At 47.9% G+C, this 12,436-nt stretch overlaps 2 protein-coding genes across 4 annotated transcripts in view; both read left to right on the top strand.

Annotated features, from left to right (window-relative positions):
• Positions 1 to 8,508, top strand: part of ADRB3 (adrenoceptor beta 3) — a 20,996-nt gene extending 12,488 nt beyond the window's left edge. Inside the window, exon 2 of one of the 3 annotated variants that reach the window (XM_081809162.1) lies at positions 8,401 to 8,508. Coding sequence is in view for 2 of the 3 variants with exons in the window: in XM_081809136.1 (XP_081665262.1) it covers positions 5,429 to 5,483 (55 nt within the window). In the remaining variant the exon portion in view is untranslated. Of the gene's footprint in view, positions 1 to 5,423; positions 5,569 to 8,400 lie in introns of those variants that run through there. The other 2 variants (XM_081809136.1, XM_081809157.1) reach the window with 2 other exon arrangements.
• Positions 7,065 to 12,041, top strand: GOT1L1 (glutamic-oxaloacetic transaminase 1 like 1). The gene is made up of 9 exons (XM_006741433.3): positions 7,065 to 7,194; positions 7,904 to 8,085; positions 8,397 to 8,508; positions 8,755 to 8,864; positions 9,084 to 9,176; positions 9,270 to 9,420; positions 10,371 to 10,536; positions 11,002 to 11,144; positions 11,370 to 12,041. Exons 1-9 carry the CDS (start codon positions 7,080 to 7,082, stop codon positions 11,516 to 11,518), a joined length of 1,221 nt encoding a protein of 406 aa, XP_006741496.1. The 5' UTR covers positions 7,065 to 7,079; the 3' UTR covers positions 11,519 to 12,041.
• The last annotated feature ends 395 nt before the right edge of the window (positions 12,042 to 12,436 follow it).

The raw sequence follows: 12,436 nt of genomic DNA, 5'->3' as shown, positions 1-12,436 counted from the left end.
TCCCAGGGTCCTGGGATCGAGCCCCGCATCGGGCTCCCTGCTCGGCGGGAAGCCTGCTTCTCCCTCTCCCACTCCCCCTGCTTGTGTTCCCTCTCTCGCTGTGTCTCTCTCTGTCAAATAAATAAAAATAAAATCTTTAAAAAAAAAAAAAAAGAAATAGAAGGAACCAGCAAACGCAACTGAGAAGCAGCGCAGTGGGGAGAAAGGAGAAGCATCAGTAAGTAGTATCCTGGATGCCGTGGGAGGAAAGTGTTTTAAGGAGGAAGAGGCCAGTTGTGTTATCTGCTGCCGACACATCAAATAAGAGGAGGAGGACCGAGAACACACCATTGTCATCTGTGACCTCGATGAGAGCAGCTTTGATGGCATGGAGGTGATGGAGTGGGCTCGACAGAACTTGGGAGGTGAAGAAGTGGAGCTAGAAAGTATAAAACATTCTTTCTATAGCTACTGTTCTGAAGAGGATCAGAGAAATGTGGTGGGTGGATGATCTCGTTGTCATCTTAATGAATCTGGGCATCCTGTTTCCCAGAATTCTTGTTAGATTTTGGGTTAGAGTTGACCAAAAGAGGAGAAACCTGCCGAAGATATGAGAGGCAGAAGAGAAGTGGCACCCCTTAATACCCGAAGGACTTCAGAGTGAGATATAGAAAGCAGAGGTGCTGGGCAGGGCCTGGCTTGTCTTCAGACTCTCCTCCGTGCCAGGTCCAGAGCAGGTGCTCTGCTTCCAGAGTGTGAGCTCTGCCGACTGTCGGATCACACACCACTGGGCATGTGATCCCACAGATGTGGGAGCTGCAGAGAAGCCCTATCCTCCCATAGACCTCTCCACGCATTTCCCCTCTGAGTCCCAATTCTGCAGCTGGATGTGTCTGGCTTCTCAGATTTCCCTGTAAACTCTGATTTGCCCACCTGGGGGTGCTTCGGGAAGTCCGATTAAGGATTTTTCTTTATTATTTTTTTAAGATTTTATTTATTTGACAGAGAGAGAGAGCATGCAAGAGAAGGAACACAAGCAGGGGCAGAGGGAAAGGGAGAAGCAGGCTTCCTGCTGAGCAGGGAGCCCGATGCAGGGCTCGATCTCAGGACCCCAGGATCATGACTTGAGCCGAAGCCACACACAATCACTGAGACACACAGCGCCCGGGGATTTTTCTTTAAATCTCCAATTCTCTCCCCTGGACCTTCCTTTCCCTGGGTCCTCTTTCAATTGTGTGAGGTCTAATTCCTACAATACCCACATCGCTCACAGCAGTTCTGCTTCTTTGGTTGAATTCTGACTCACGGGGTAACAGCTGGAGAGGGGAGGGGAGGTCACCGGAGTGTTGTTTGTTTTTTAAGATGGGAGTTTCGCTGCCTGTTTGTATGCTCAAGAGAATGTTCTAGTGAAGAGGGGGGACTGGCGACAGAGGAGAGGAAAGACAACGGCAGGACAGTGTAGCCAAGACACAGGGCACAAAGGCAGAGGGTGGACTGAGACGGGGCCCAGAAGAGGTGGGCTCAAGCACGGTACTAAGAGAAAAGACAGAGGAGGCGGGTACTTATGCAAGTAGATGGGCAGCTGTGATGGGCGCCCGTGAAACTCTCTTCCGATAGCTTTTCCTGTCTCTGTGAAATAAGTACCCTCAGTAGTTGACTACTGGGAGGAAGTGTGGGGTGTTGGAGGAGAGAGGGAAAGGGGTGATATAATTGTGAAATTGTCTTTTTTTGGCTGCCCATCCTGTGCACCTCTTTCTAAAGTTTGGAGAATTCTCCATTTTCTGACTCTCTTTGGAAGGCAGTGTCCACCTGCCGTAACTGAAGCTGTAAAGACCAGACCCTCTCTCCTCCCACCCTTTAACTAGCGCTTTGGGGGCGGGGCAGAGGATCACGTGAGTGGGTTCAGCCAATCAGGCACAGACTTCCTGGTCTGTGGTCCTTCAGAGCCGGGAAGTTGGGAAGGAAGGACCATGGAGGGTCCTGATCCACAGCAGTAGTTGTGGCAGCAAAGACCCATATCTGGGACCTGCAGTGGCAGCCGGCCTTGGTGGCCAAGCAGAGGACTGTGAGGGTGGGGCCAGTCACTGCATCATCTGATGTTCAGCAGTAGGGTCCCCACCTGCTTCCTTTCATGGGGCTTCCTGCTCCCAAATCTCCAGCCTCCCTATCAATTATGTGAGCTACTATATATATTTTCAGTAAGTCTCTCTTACACATAAATCAGCTAGAGACCATCTCTGTTGCTTGCAACCAAGAATCTAAACGGGTACTGACAGGAGACTTGAGCCAACTAACATGCTTTTTTCCAATTCCTCTTCACTGGCAGTTGGCGTCATTTTGGGGGTTTCCTACATGGCGGGGCCAGTAGCTTCTGAGAGCTTTAAGGTCATTCCCTTATAGCTCTATGACTAGGGAGTAATGAATGGCTCTTCTCTGCCAGCTCCAATAAGACTCCAAGAGCCCAGGTCTGAGCCACATGCCTGTTCTCCGAGCAAGCTCTGGTGCTCGGGATTCAGGGACCAAAGCTGGAGAGTGGGGTGGGACCTACAACCAGAAAGAATAGGGAAAGGGTTTCTGGTGGACTTAGTGAAAAATCACCACCTTCCACCTTTTGGAAGCTTATCAGCCCATATTTTTTTTTCCACAAACATGTAATTTTAAGAATGGTCAAAACTAACATAATACGATGTTTCTGTATGCAAGTAAAAACTCACTCTCTCCTCCCCAAAAGCAACAACCCAAACTCATCTCCAACATCCAGCTCAGAGTCAGGATCTCTGGGTGAGGTGCATTTTCTTCATCTGAAAGCGACTAGCCATAATACTGCAGCTTATGGACTAAAACTGAATTTATTCCCTAATACATCCAATGTTCAATGCTGGGAGAGAAATGGCTATAAAGGCCATCTAGAAAAGCAGGGAAGGGGAGCAACACACAGTGATCGCTTGTCCAGAGCACGTACTGCATTTATGTGGACAGGGACCTCAGGTGCAACCATTTTTTGGATCCATGTTCCTAGCAATGGAATGAGCTCTTTGGATCAGCTAATAAGGGCACCCTCCTCTCCCAGCTCTTTAGGATTTTTCTTTACCCTTTGTCCTCCTTGGCTGAGCCTGTGAGGACTATTCCACTTTAGCAGCCAACTTCTGTGAGCATGGTTACTAGAACCTGTTCAAATGTTAGTTTGAACTACCAAATACTCTATGTTATAAATTCTATAGTCAAAACTTCCTTAGACATTGATTTTGTAGTTTCTGTCTCTCTTGGTAGCCTGAGGGACACGCTCATTTCCATAATAAACCTCACACAATTCTATAATATTGGTTTATCCGCATTTTAAAATGCATGGGGGTGCCTGGGTGGCGCAGTCAGTTAAACGTTGGACTCTTGGTTTTGGCTCAGGTCGTGATCTCAGGGTCATGAGATTGAGCCCCATGTTGGGCTCCGTGCTCAGTGCAGAGTCTGCTTGGGATTCTCTCTCCCTCTCCCTCTGCCCTTCCCACTCATGCATACGCTCTCTCTCTCTCAAAATAAATAATAAATCTTAAAAAAAATAAAATGCACACACTGAGGTGGAGATATTTTAATTTTTTTTTAAGATTTTATTTATTTGCGAGAGAGAGAATGAGAGACAGAGAGCATGAGAGGAAGGAGGGTCAGAGGGAGAAGCAGACTCCCTGCTGAGCAGGGAGCCTGATGTGGGACCCGATCCCGGGACTCCAGGATCATGACCTGAGCCGAAGGCAGTCGCTTAACCAACTGAGCCACCCAGGCGCCCGAGGTGGAGATATTTTAAACCACTTACCTAAGAGTATATAGGTACTAAGGGGAAAAGCTGAGATGGAAAGCCAGATCTGCCTAGCACCAAAGACCCTCCTCTGTCCATTCCACTATGAGGCTCTAGTTGACAGCGGGGGGGTGGGGGTGGGGGTGGGCCTTACATCTGAGTGCTGTGGCCAAGAGGGAGGTAGATAAGAGCTGAAGGAACTATTTTCAGGGGACTCTGAGGGTTATAGACATGTACTGACTGCTCTGGTAGGTGAGAGTATGGCTTTGGAGGCTTTAAGAGAATGGATCCTCGGCGTTCACACTGAGGTCCTGTAGTTGTCAGAATGGGCACCTGTGGCAGTGGGAAAACGCTGCACCCAAGTGATGTCCTGAGAAACAGATGTGGACGAGGAGGCTAGGACTGGATGAATGTGAAAGAATTTTCCCCAAAGTCACACAAGAACACCCTAAGAATAGTCAGGAACAACGGGGGAAGACTAAGATCAGCTAGTGGTCCATACTGTGTAGGAAAAGGCAGGTTATTCTAGTTAATTGAACCATGTTTGTGCCTGGGCTGCCGAGAGATGGCTAATCAGCTCCCAGGCAGAGCCTCTGGCCCAAGCCAGCCAACTCCTCCATGATGACTGCCCACCTGCTGTCACAGTCTATAGCCTGGGGTGGTCCAGAGAAGAACATTCCCTGCGTCCCATGGCTGCTGAGACAGCAACGGGGACCCTGGATGATTATCGGATTTGGAAGTACAAGGCCAACACACATAAAAATAGGCATTAAAACTGGTGGTTTTTAAGACTTCAGAATGGATGATGCAGTGAACACTTGCTGACTGCCTTCCCAGCATCCCTTCCCCCCATTCCCATTTTTAAGAACCCTTGAGATCTCTTTTAGGGAAACCTTCTGTCCTTTCTTAGTTGTGTGGTCTGGGAGGGATCCACCCCACCCTCAGCTCTAGGTAGTTGGCTTAAACTCACTAGAGTATCCCATCCTCAGCCATGATAAGGTCAGAGATGGGCCAGTGACTCACTGCAGCCAAGAGAAAGGAAAAAGGAGGCTGGGGGCTTCAGGGAAGAAAACGTCCTCATTCTTCCAGGGGCCTATGAGAAAAGATGCTCTCCCTTCCTCTGGGCTGTAAGGGTGTGATGTCCAAAAGGCTGCAGCCATTTTTAAAAACATGAACACGGTTTTTGAATGGGAAATCTGTGCGTTTGGTTTAGCATTTTCCAAGTACATAATGGCGTACAGTGAAAAGCAAGTCAGCTTTCTTCCCTATCCCTGTCCATCAGCCACTCAGTTCTGCTTTCCAGAGGCAGAACTGCTACTGGTGTGTATCCCTCCAGAGATTTTCCATGCCTATACATGCAACTGTATCTTTTATTCCCCCCCATATGTCCCCCCAAATGTTGCTCCACTTTGCTCTCTATTTTGTACCTCCCTGGTTTTTACTTATGGAGGTATCTTGGAGATTTTTCCACATCTGTACACAGAGGGCTACATTTAAGAGCTGCATAGAATTCTATTATATGGATGTCCCATTATTAATTCAAACATGCCTTTAGTAATTGGCATTTTGTTTATTTGCAAATAGAGCTGCGTTGTAAATTTCTTTCAAATGGGTATCATTTTGCACTCGCTACATTCACTTTTGCTCCTGTGCCCAGAGCAGAAGAACAAAGCTGAAGCATCCAGAAGAGCAGAGCCAAGGAAATCACAGGGAATGAAGCTGGAGCTCTGGTGACACGTTGATACTCGGGACTGAACTGCGATTGAAGTCAGATGTACCCTGGCCTGCCCAGTTATAGAGCCAATAAAAGATCTCTCTTGCTCAAGCTAGTGGCTTGGGTTTTTTATTACTTGCAACAGGAACAGTTCTGATTGGCGCACATGTTAGAATTCTCACAACTGAAATGTGAAGTGAAAAATGTATGATGCCAATTACATGTACATTTTGATTTCAATTGTCTTAAAATATAAACATCATAGAAGAGAAACTGAAAGGGGGTGCACCAAAATGTTAAGTGTGGTTGTAGATTGATTGTAGCAAATCGGTGTTCGTCATTATAGTTTTTTGAGGTTTTAAGGTTTTCTACAATTATAGGGATGATTTTCATAGTCATTTGCCGTAAGGCGAGTTCCCCGGAAGCATAGCCTGAGAAGGGGATTTGGGGCTCATGATTTGCAGAGGGAGCACAATGTAGGAGGAACCTGTAAGGAAGCAGAATTGTGATGGGGAAACGGGCCTTACAAGGATGTGGTCCCAGGTGAAGTCTAGCCTTGACCTTTTTGGGGTGGGCCGTGCAAAGGGTATCTGCGTGAGACACCAGCAGTGTCTACAACAATCACTTACAAAGTTATTTTTTTAAACAAATTTTATTTTAAAGATTTTATTTATTTGACAGAGAGAGACACAGCGAGAGAGAGAGCACAAGCAGGTGGAGGAGCAGAGGGAGAGGGAGAAGCAGGCTTCTCGCAGAGCAGGGAGCCCGATGCGGGGCTCGATCCCAGGACCCTGGGATCATGACCTGAGCCGAAGGCAGACGCTTAACGACTGAGCCACCCAGGCGCCCCCTACAAAGTTATTTTTAAAAAAATAAAAAAAGAAAGCAAATCACAAGACTGATCCTACAGAGGCCAGCTCTTTGTGCCCTTGATTTCTGCCATCTACACTTGCTGCTGGGCCACCAATGAATAGGTTAACAAGTGTAGAAGTCTTGGCTCTAGAACTGAGAGAAAATAGGATTGGCTTGCGGAGTTGCAGCTTATCCTGTTTCTAAACATAGGATTCTTTATTTAAAATAACTATGGAAGGAAACAGTGCTTTCTTTCTATTCCTTTTAAAATGTGGGGCCCTTAGCAAAACAAAAGTAGAAGCTTTTTAAATGTATCCCTCAACTTGCATTACTGCTGGGTCTGAGGTTTTCACTTCTGCACCCGGTTCCTGGGCTGCCGGGCTTGCCCTATCTTCCAAGGGCTGCCTTGTTACTTTGGTTTGGGCAACTGGGAGCCAGAGAAGGCAGTGAGTTAAAGAGAGGTCCCTGGAAATTCCAGGTCCTCCCTCCCTCCTCCCCCATCTCTGCCCACTCTCTCAGGGGATCCTCCTCAACTGCCATGGAATATTCCCATAGGCTTTGGGGATCGCCACCACGGAGATTGGGGATTGTAGGGTTCTGTTGCTCTGGTGACCAGTTGTCCAGAGCCTCTGTATTGGATCTGCCAGGGTTCCGGGAAGAGGCAGGCCTGGCTGGGCCGGTCTTGGAGGAAGGCTTTGGAACAGGAGCAGGGAACAGAGTAGGCTTGGCTGTACTTGTATTTCAGTGATGCCTACCCTTTCGGTGTTCATGGATGTGCCCCTAGCCCAGAGGCTAGAAGGCAGCTTGTTAAAGACCTACAAGCAAGACAATTGTCCTAACAAGATTTTCCTGGCCTTTAGAGGTAGATGCCTTACGGTTTTGGAGCGTTTTAAGACTCTTATCCTGATTGCCTCTAGGAGAACAGTCTGCCCTTGCCACGGAGGAATCAGGAGGTAGCCACGCCTCTGCACGTGGAGAGCTCTGTTCTTGTTAACAGAATTGCCCGGTGGGGAAAAGTGCAAAAAATGTCCCGGGTCATTCTGTGCCCTTTGCCCTTAGCTGGGGGCTTCCGGGGATTTGGTAAGAGCTACGCCTTCTCCTCCAGTTCGATGCTTCGGGGTCTGCATGGGCACTCTACTTTCTTCAGCCTCTTCCTTCTCCCCTCCCCTTCCTCTTCTGTTCCTGAACTAAGAATGGTTCCCCAAACGGACCCTTCTGAAATGCAGCCAGCCCTAGCCACTGTGAAAGTTGGGGTTACCTTTGTTTAGCCTCATGGGTCTAGAACTCCCATGTGGTATGTCATGTTTGCCCTTTAAAATGACGCAGGTTTTAAAAAAAATGGCATAAGCTTCAGCTGTCTTCTTTAAAAAGACAAAAATTATACACATTCACTCGGCACATTGTTTTTATAAAGGGGAAGGAAAAAAAAAAGAAAGTTGTCTTTTCCTGGGCAACTTTCCAAAGCCCCAAGAAAGCTGGGCCCGATGTTTGTTTGTGGGCTGTCTGCAGAGCCCTGACTCGGAGGCCCTGAGGCTGGGCATCCAGAGCTCCCTCTGTGGCTTCCCTCACAGTCTGCATGACCAGCGAGGGCCATCCTTGGGTGTCTTCCGTGGTGCCCAAGATCCGACTGCAGATCGCGTATGATCCCTCTCTGAACTACGAGTATGTGCCCGTGAAGGGCATGAAATCATTCACTGAGGCCTCCTTGAAGCTCCTCTTTGGAAAACACAGCCAAGTCATTATGGAGAACAGGGTGAGATGAAGGGCCCTTTGCTGACTCACCCGGACTCAGCGAGTGGAGCTCTGGGGCTGCATAGCCCTTAACCAGAAAGAGGCGTTGGAGGGCTTCCTGGCATTGACAGAGGGGGCCGTGAGACTCAGAGTCCGGAGACTTGGTCGGTGGGGGACAGAGCCAGGATCCGAACCTGAAGCCACTGTTCTTTGCATCAGCCCACACTGCTGATGTACAGGTTCTTTCCAGGAAGGAATCATCTGAACCTGAGGCAGTAATAGCATCATTATCACTCTTTTAAAGAGTTACTTCTGTTTATTTTCTGTTGGCAGGTAGGGGGTGTGCACACTGTTGGTGACAATGGAGCCTTCCAACTTGGGGCCCAGTTCCTCAAAATCTGGCGTAAGGATTCTCAAATAGTTTACATTATTTCTTCCAAAAAAGGTGAGTTATTATGCAAAATGGGGGTGACAGAAGGTCCCTCTCTCCTGTTCCTGAGTCCCACCCCATTTGCAATCTTCACTGTTGCCCTTCTCACTCTCTGTCATGAGCAAGATGGTAGACAAGCCAAGTATGCTTGTCCTTTTCCTGTTATTGTCCCACCTTCCACCAGTGACCCTCAGACCCATTCCCTGGCATGTCTGCCTCCATTTCCTCAGTACCAGCTGGAGGGGGGCTGTGTTCCCACAGAACCCTACGGACTCGTCTTCCAGGACATGGGCTTTACAGTTTGTGAATACTCCTTCTGGGACTCCAAGCAGCTGTGCATAGACTCCAACGTGCTCCTCGATGTGGTGGAGGTAGAGGGGCCCTGCTCAGAAACTTCTCCGCAGACCTGATTACAGTTTTATTTTCCTTTCATCCCCACCACCCCTGTTGTCATGAAAGGCCTTTTCTAGGCTTGGATTTGCCTGGCCCTTTAGTAGGAACCAACATGGAGGATGATTTCTCCTCCATATGCCCTAGTGCCACTCCCACTTGGTAGGGGAAGTGCCTGATGAGACAGTGTCTACCTGCAGCAGGCCCCACATGGCTGTATCTTTGTGATTGGGAACCTTGGTGACTGCAACTTGACACAAAGTCAGTGGGCAAGGTTGATGGCCAGCATGAAGGTGAGCCCAACATCCGCCGGACTTTCTTCCCTCTCGCCATCTACCATCTCCTCCACCAACTTCATCCTTTTTCCAATCTTCTTTCTCCTACAGAGCAAGCAGATATTCCCATTTTTTGACATTCCCAATCAAGGTTTATCCACCGGGGACTTGGAAGAAGATACTGGATTCTTACAGTACTTCGTGTCTCAAGGCTTTGAGTTCTTCTGCAGCCAGTCTCTGTCCAACACTTTTGGCATCTATGGTACGGAACGGGCCAAAGGGGAGGGGAAGGCCTCGTGCTGACGTGGTGCCTTAGCCATGGCATAAACGTTGTGCTTGATATCTCCTACCCTCTGGAGAGAGCCAAGGCCTCCAGAGAGAGTACCATGGAGGCAGAAGGGAAGAGCACTGAGGTAAGAGTCAGGTTCTGCAGTATTGTCTCAGCTCAGTTCCTAAAACTAGCTACTAAAACTGACTCCAGTTTTTTTTTAAATTTTATTTATTTATTTATTTATTTATTTATTTATTTATTTATTTAATTTTAGAGAGGGAGAGAGGGAGGAGAGGCAGAGGGAGAGGGAGAGAGAGAAACTCAGGGGGCTTGATATCATGACCCTGAGATCATGACCTGAGCTGAAATCAAGAGCCAGACGCTTAACTGACTGAGCCAACCAGGTGCCCCAAGACTGACCCCTGTGAAATCATTTTGCCCCTTTGGGCCTCTCTTTCCTCAGCTATAAGGTGAGGGGGAGGGCTTGGTGATCTTTCAAGTGCGTCCCATCTTTGAGACTCTTTACATTTTATTTATTTTTTTATTTTTTTAGATTATTTATTTATTTATTTGTCAGAGAGAGAGAGAGAACACAAGCAGGGGGAGCAGCAGGTAGAGAGAGAAGCAGGCTCCCCGCTGAACAGGGAGCCCGATGCGGGACTTGATTCCAGGACCCTGGGATCATGACCTGAGCCGAAGGCAGACACCCAACTGCCTGAGCCACCCAGGCATCCCCCATCTTTGAGACTCCTATTTATAGTTACTTTTTTCTGGAAGAAGAGGCTCTGGCAACTTCCTGGGATCTGGATACCTGCTCGGCTGGGCTGGGAGGGGGGCCCGGTAGTCCAACCCTCTCTTCTGCAAGGTTGGAGGTAAAGTCATCAGGGAAGGCCCTGGTAATGGAGAAGGAGACTGAGGGGCTGTCTGTCCCAATGCTGCAGATGAAGGAGTTGGGATCCTGGTCGTGGTAGCACTCAACAACCAGCTCCTGCTATGCGTCCTCTCCCAACTGATGAAACTCACCCAGGCCCTGTGGCTAAACCCCCCTACTACGGGGGCTCGCATTATCACCTCCATCCTCTGTAACCCTGCTCTTCAGGAAGAATGGTAAGGGCAAAGGGTGGGGGCGGGAAGGGATGGCAGAGCCTCTAGACATACATATAGACTTGCCCATTCACAGGATTCTTCCTGCCCAGTTGCCTCTTTGACTCCATTCATTCATCAACATTTGCTGAGGACTCATTGTGTACCAACACCTTGGGGGAGTGGGCAAGAGGACATTCTTTTGGGACATAGGCCAATGAATTATTTGAAGTCTTCCAGGTTGCAGGAGATTAGGCAGCATCAAGGACTTGCTACTCTGGCAAAATCTGCCTACAAGCCTGCGTGGCTTGCTTAAATTAATATGGGCTGAAACTCCTCTCCCACTTGTAATCAGATCCTGGGCTCCACCAGTACGCCCTCGGGCACTATCCTTGGGGCTTTTGAAGGCAAGAAGAGTGCAATGGCAATGAGGAGCTTGACAGCAGGGAAACCTCATACTTTAATTTCTTGCTGTCTTTTCTTTGGCAGGAAGCAGAGTCTGAAAGGGCTTGTAGAGAACATCATGCTGATTAAGGAAAAGGTGAAGGAGAAGCTCCGGCTCCTGGGAACGCCTGGTTCCTGGGATCATATCACAGACCAGAATGGGCCCCATAGCTATCTTGGACTCAACTGTAAGTATCTAGGAGGGGGTAGCTCCCCCTTTTCTGACCTTGGGATTGTATTTGAGCATTAAGCTTCACTGACTAGGTGACCAGTCCCTAGTTGTTTGATTTGAGGGAAGTAGAGTTGCTTTAAAGACCCTTCTGGATCCCCAGAAATGCTGGCACTTCCTATCACCTCTAATCCACCCTGGGCTAGAGGGGAGTTAGTATCTCAGACCCTGGGATGATCACCAGTCCAACAGGTGGAATACCTGGTCAAGAAAAAGCATATCTACCTTCCCAAGAATGGTCGGATCAACTTCAGCTGTATCAATGCCTGCAACATAGATTATATCACTCAGAGCATCAGTGAGGCTGTCCTCTCCACCAAGGGCTCAGAGTAACATATTCAGAAAATTGATGACTCCCGGTCGGAATAAAAAGCTTTAGTCTTTGCAAAAACTCTGTGCTGAGTATTCATTGCTATAATTCATTTCTCTGCAAAGCATTCTCTCTTTCCATCTGTTTATGAAGCACTGGTCTGACCTCAGCAGAGAGAAGTTAAAAAGGCCCAGAGAAGAAGGGAATGTCTATCTTCAGTGACCATCTCATATTTATTTAATAGCTACTATATTAAGGCCCTGACCTGGTGCCTTAGTTTGTTTGGGCTGCTACACCAAAATACCAGCAAATTCAGGGTCTGGTGAAGGCCCTCCTCCTGGTTCATAAACAGCATGTTGTAACTGTAACAGCACATAGTGGAAGAAGCAGGGCGTCTCCCTAGGGCTTCTTTTATAAGGGCACTAATCCCATTCATGAAGGCCCTGCCTCCATGATCTAACCACATCAAAACACGATCACATTGGAGATTAGGTTTCAACATATGACTTCTGAGGGGACAGGAACATTCAGATCATAGCATCTGGGCATCAAAGGGAAGGCAAAAAACCAAGTACAATCTGGTTCTTTTTCTCCAGAAGCTTAGAGTCTAGTTGGGAGAAGAGCCTTAGTCCTATGAAAGCTAAGTAACATTTCAAGGTTGAATATAATAAAAAGTCACATCGATTATCTGGACAGGAAATATGTCAAGAATTTAGGGAAGAAAAACCTTAATATGGGCCAGAACAGTTGGGGAAGATCTCACAAGAAACTACAAATTGGTTTGTGTACTGATGGACAGCTAGGAGTAGTGATAATAGGTAGAAGGGATCTAGAAGGATATCCTAGGCACAGAGCAACCTGAGCAAGGGCCACTGGCATGATTGTAAAATATGATTATTTATTGGGCATCTATCTGCTAATATATGGAATTCTTCAAGCCC

This window comes from Leptonychotes weddellii, chromosome 2 (genome assembly GCF_054177405.1).
Source record: "Leptonychotes weddellii isolate Sample4059 chromosome 2, ASM5417740v2, whole genome shotgun sequence".
Taxonomy (NCBI): Eukaryota; Metazoa; Chordata; class Mammalia; order Carnivora; family Phocidae; genus Leptonychotes; species Leptonychotes weddellii.
Note: the sequence above shows the minus strand (reverse complement) of the source record. Positions and strands in the feature narration are given on the sequence as shown.

Coding starts and splice junctions, on each gene's coding strand:
- GOT1L1 (XM_006741433.3), top strand. CDS start 7,080: ATGCCTACCCTTTCGGTGTTCATGGATGTGCCCCTAGCCCAGAGGCTA. Junction 8,086..8,396: donor AAGTCATTATGGAGAACAGG/GTGAGATGAAGG, acceptor TTCTGTTGGCAG/GTAGGGGGTGTGCACACTGT. Junction 11,145..11,369: donor TAGCTATCTTGGACTCAACT/GTAAGTATCTAG, acceptor GATGATCACCAG/TCCAACAGGTGGAATACCTG.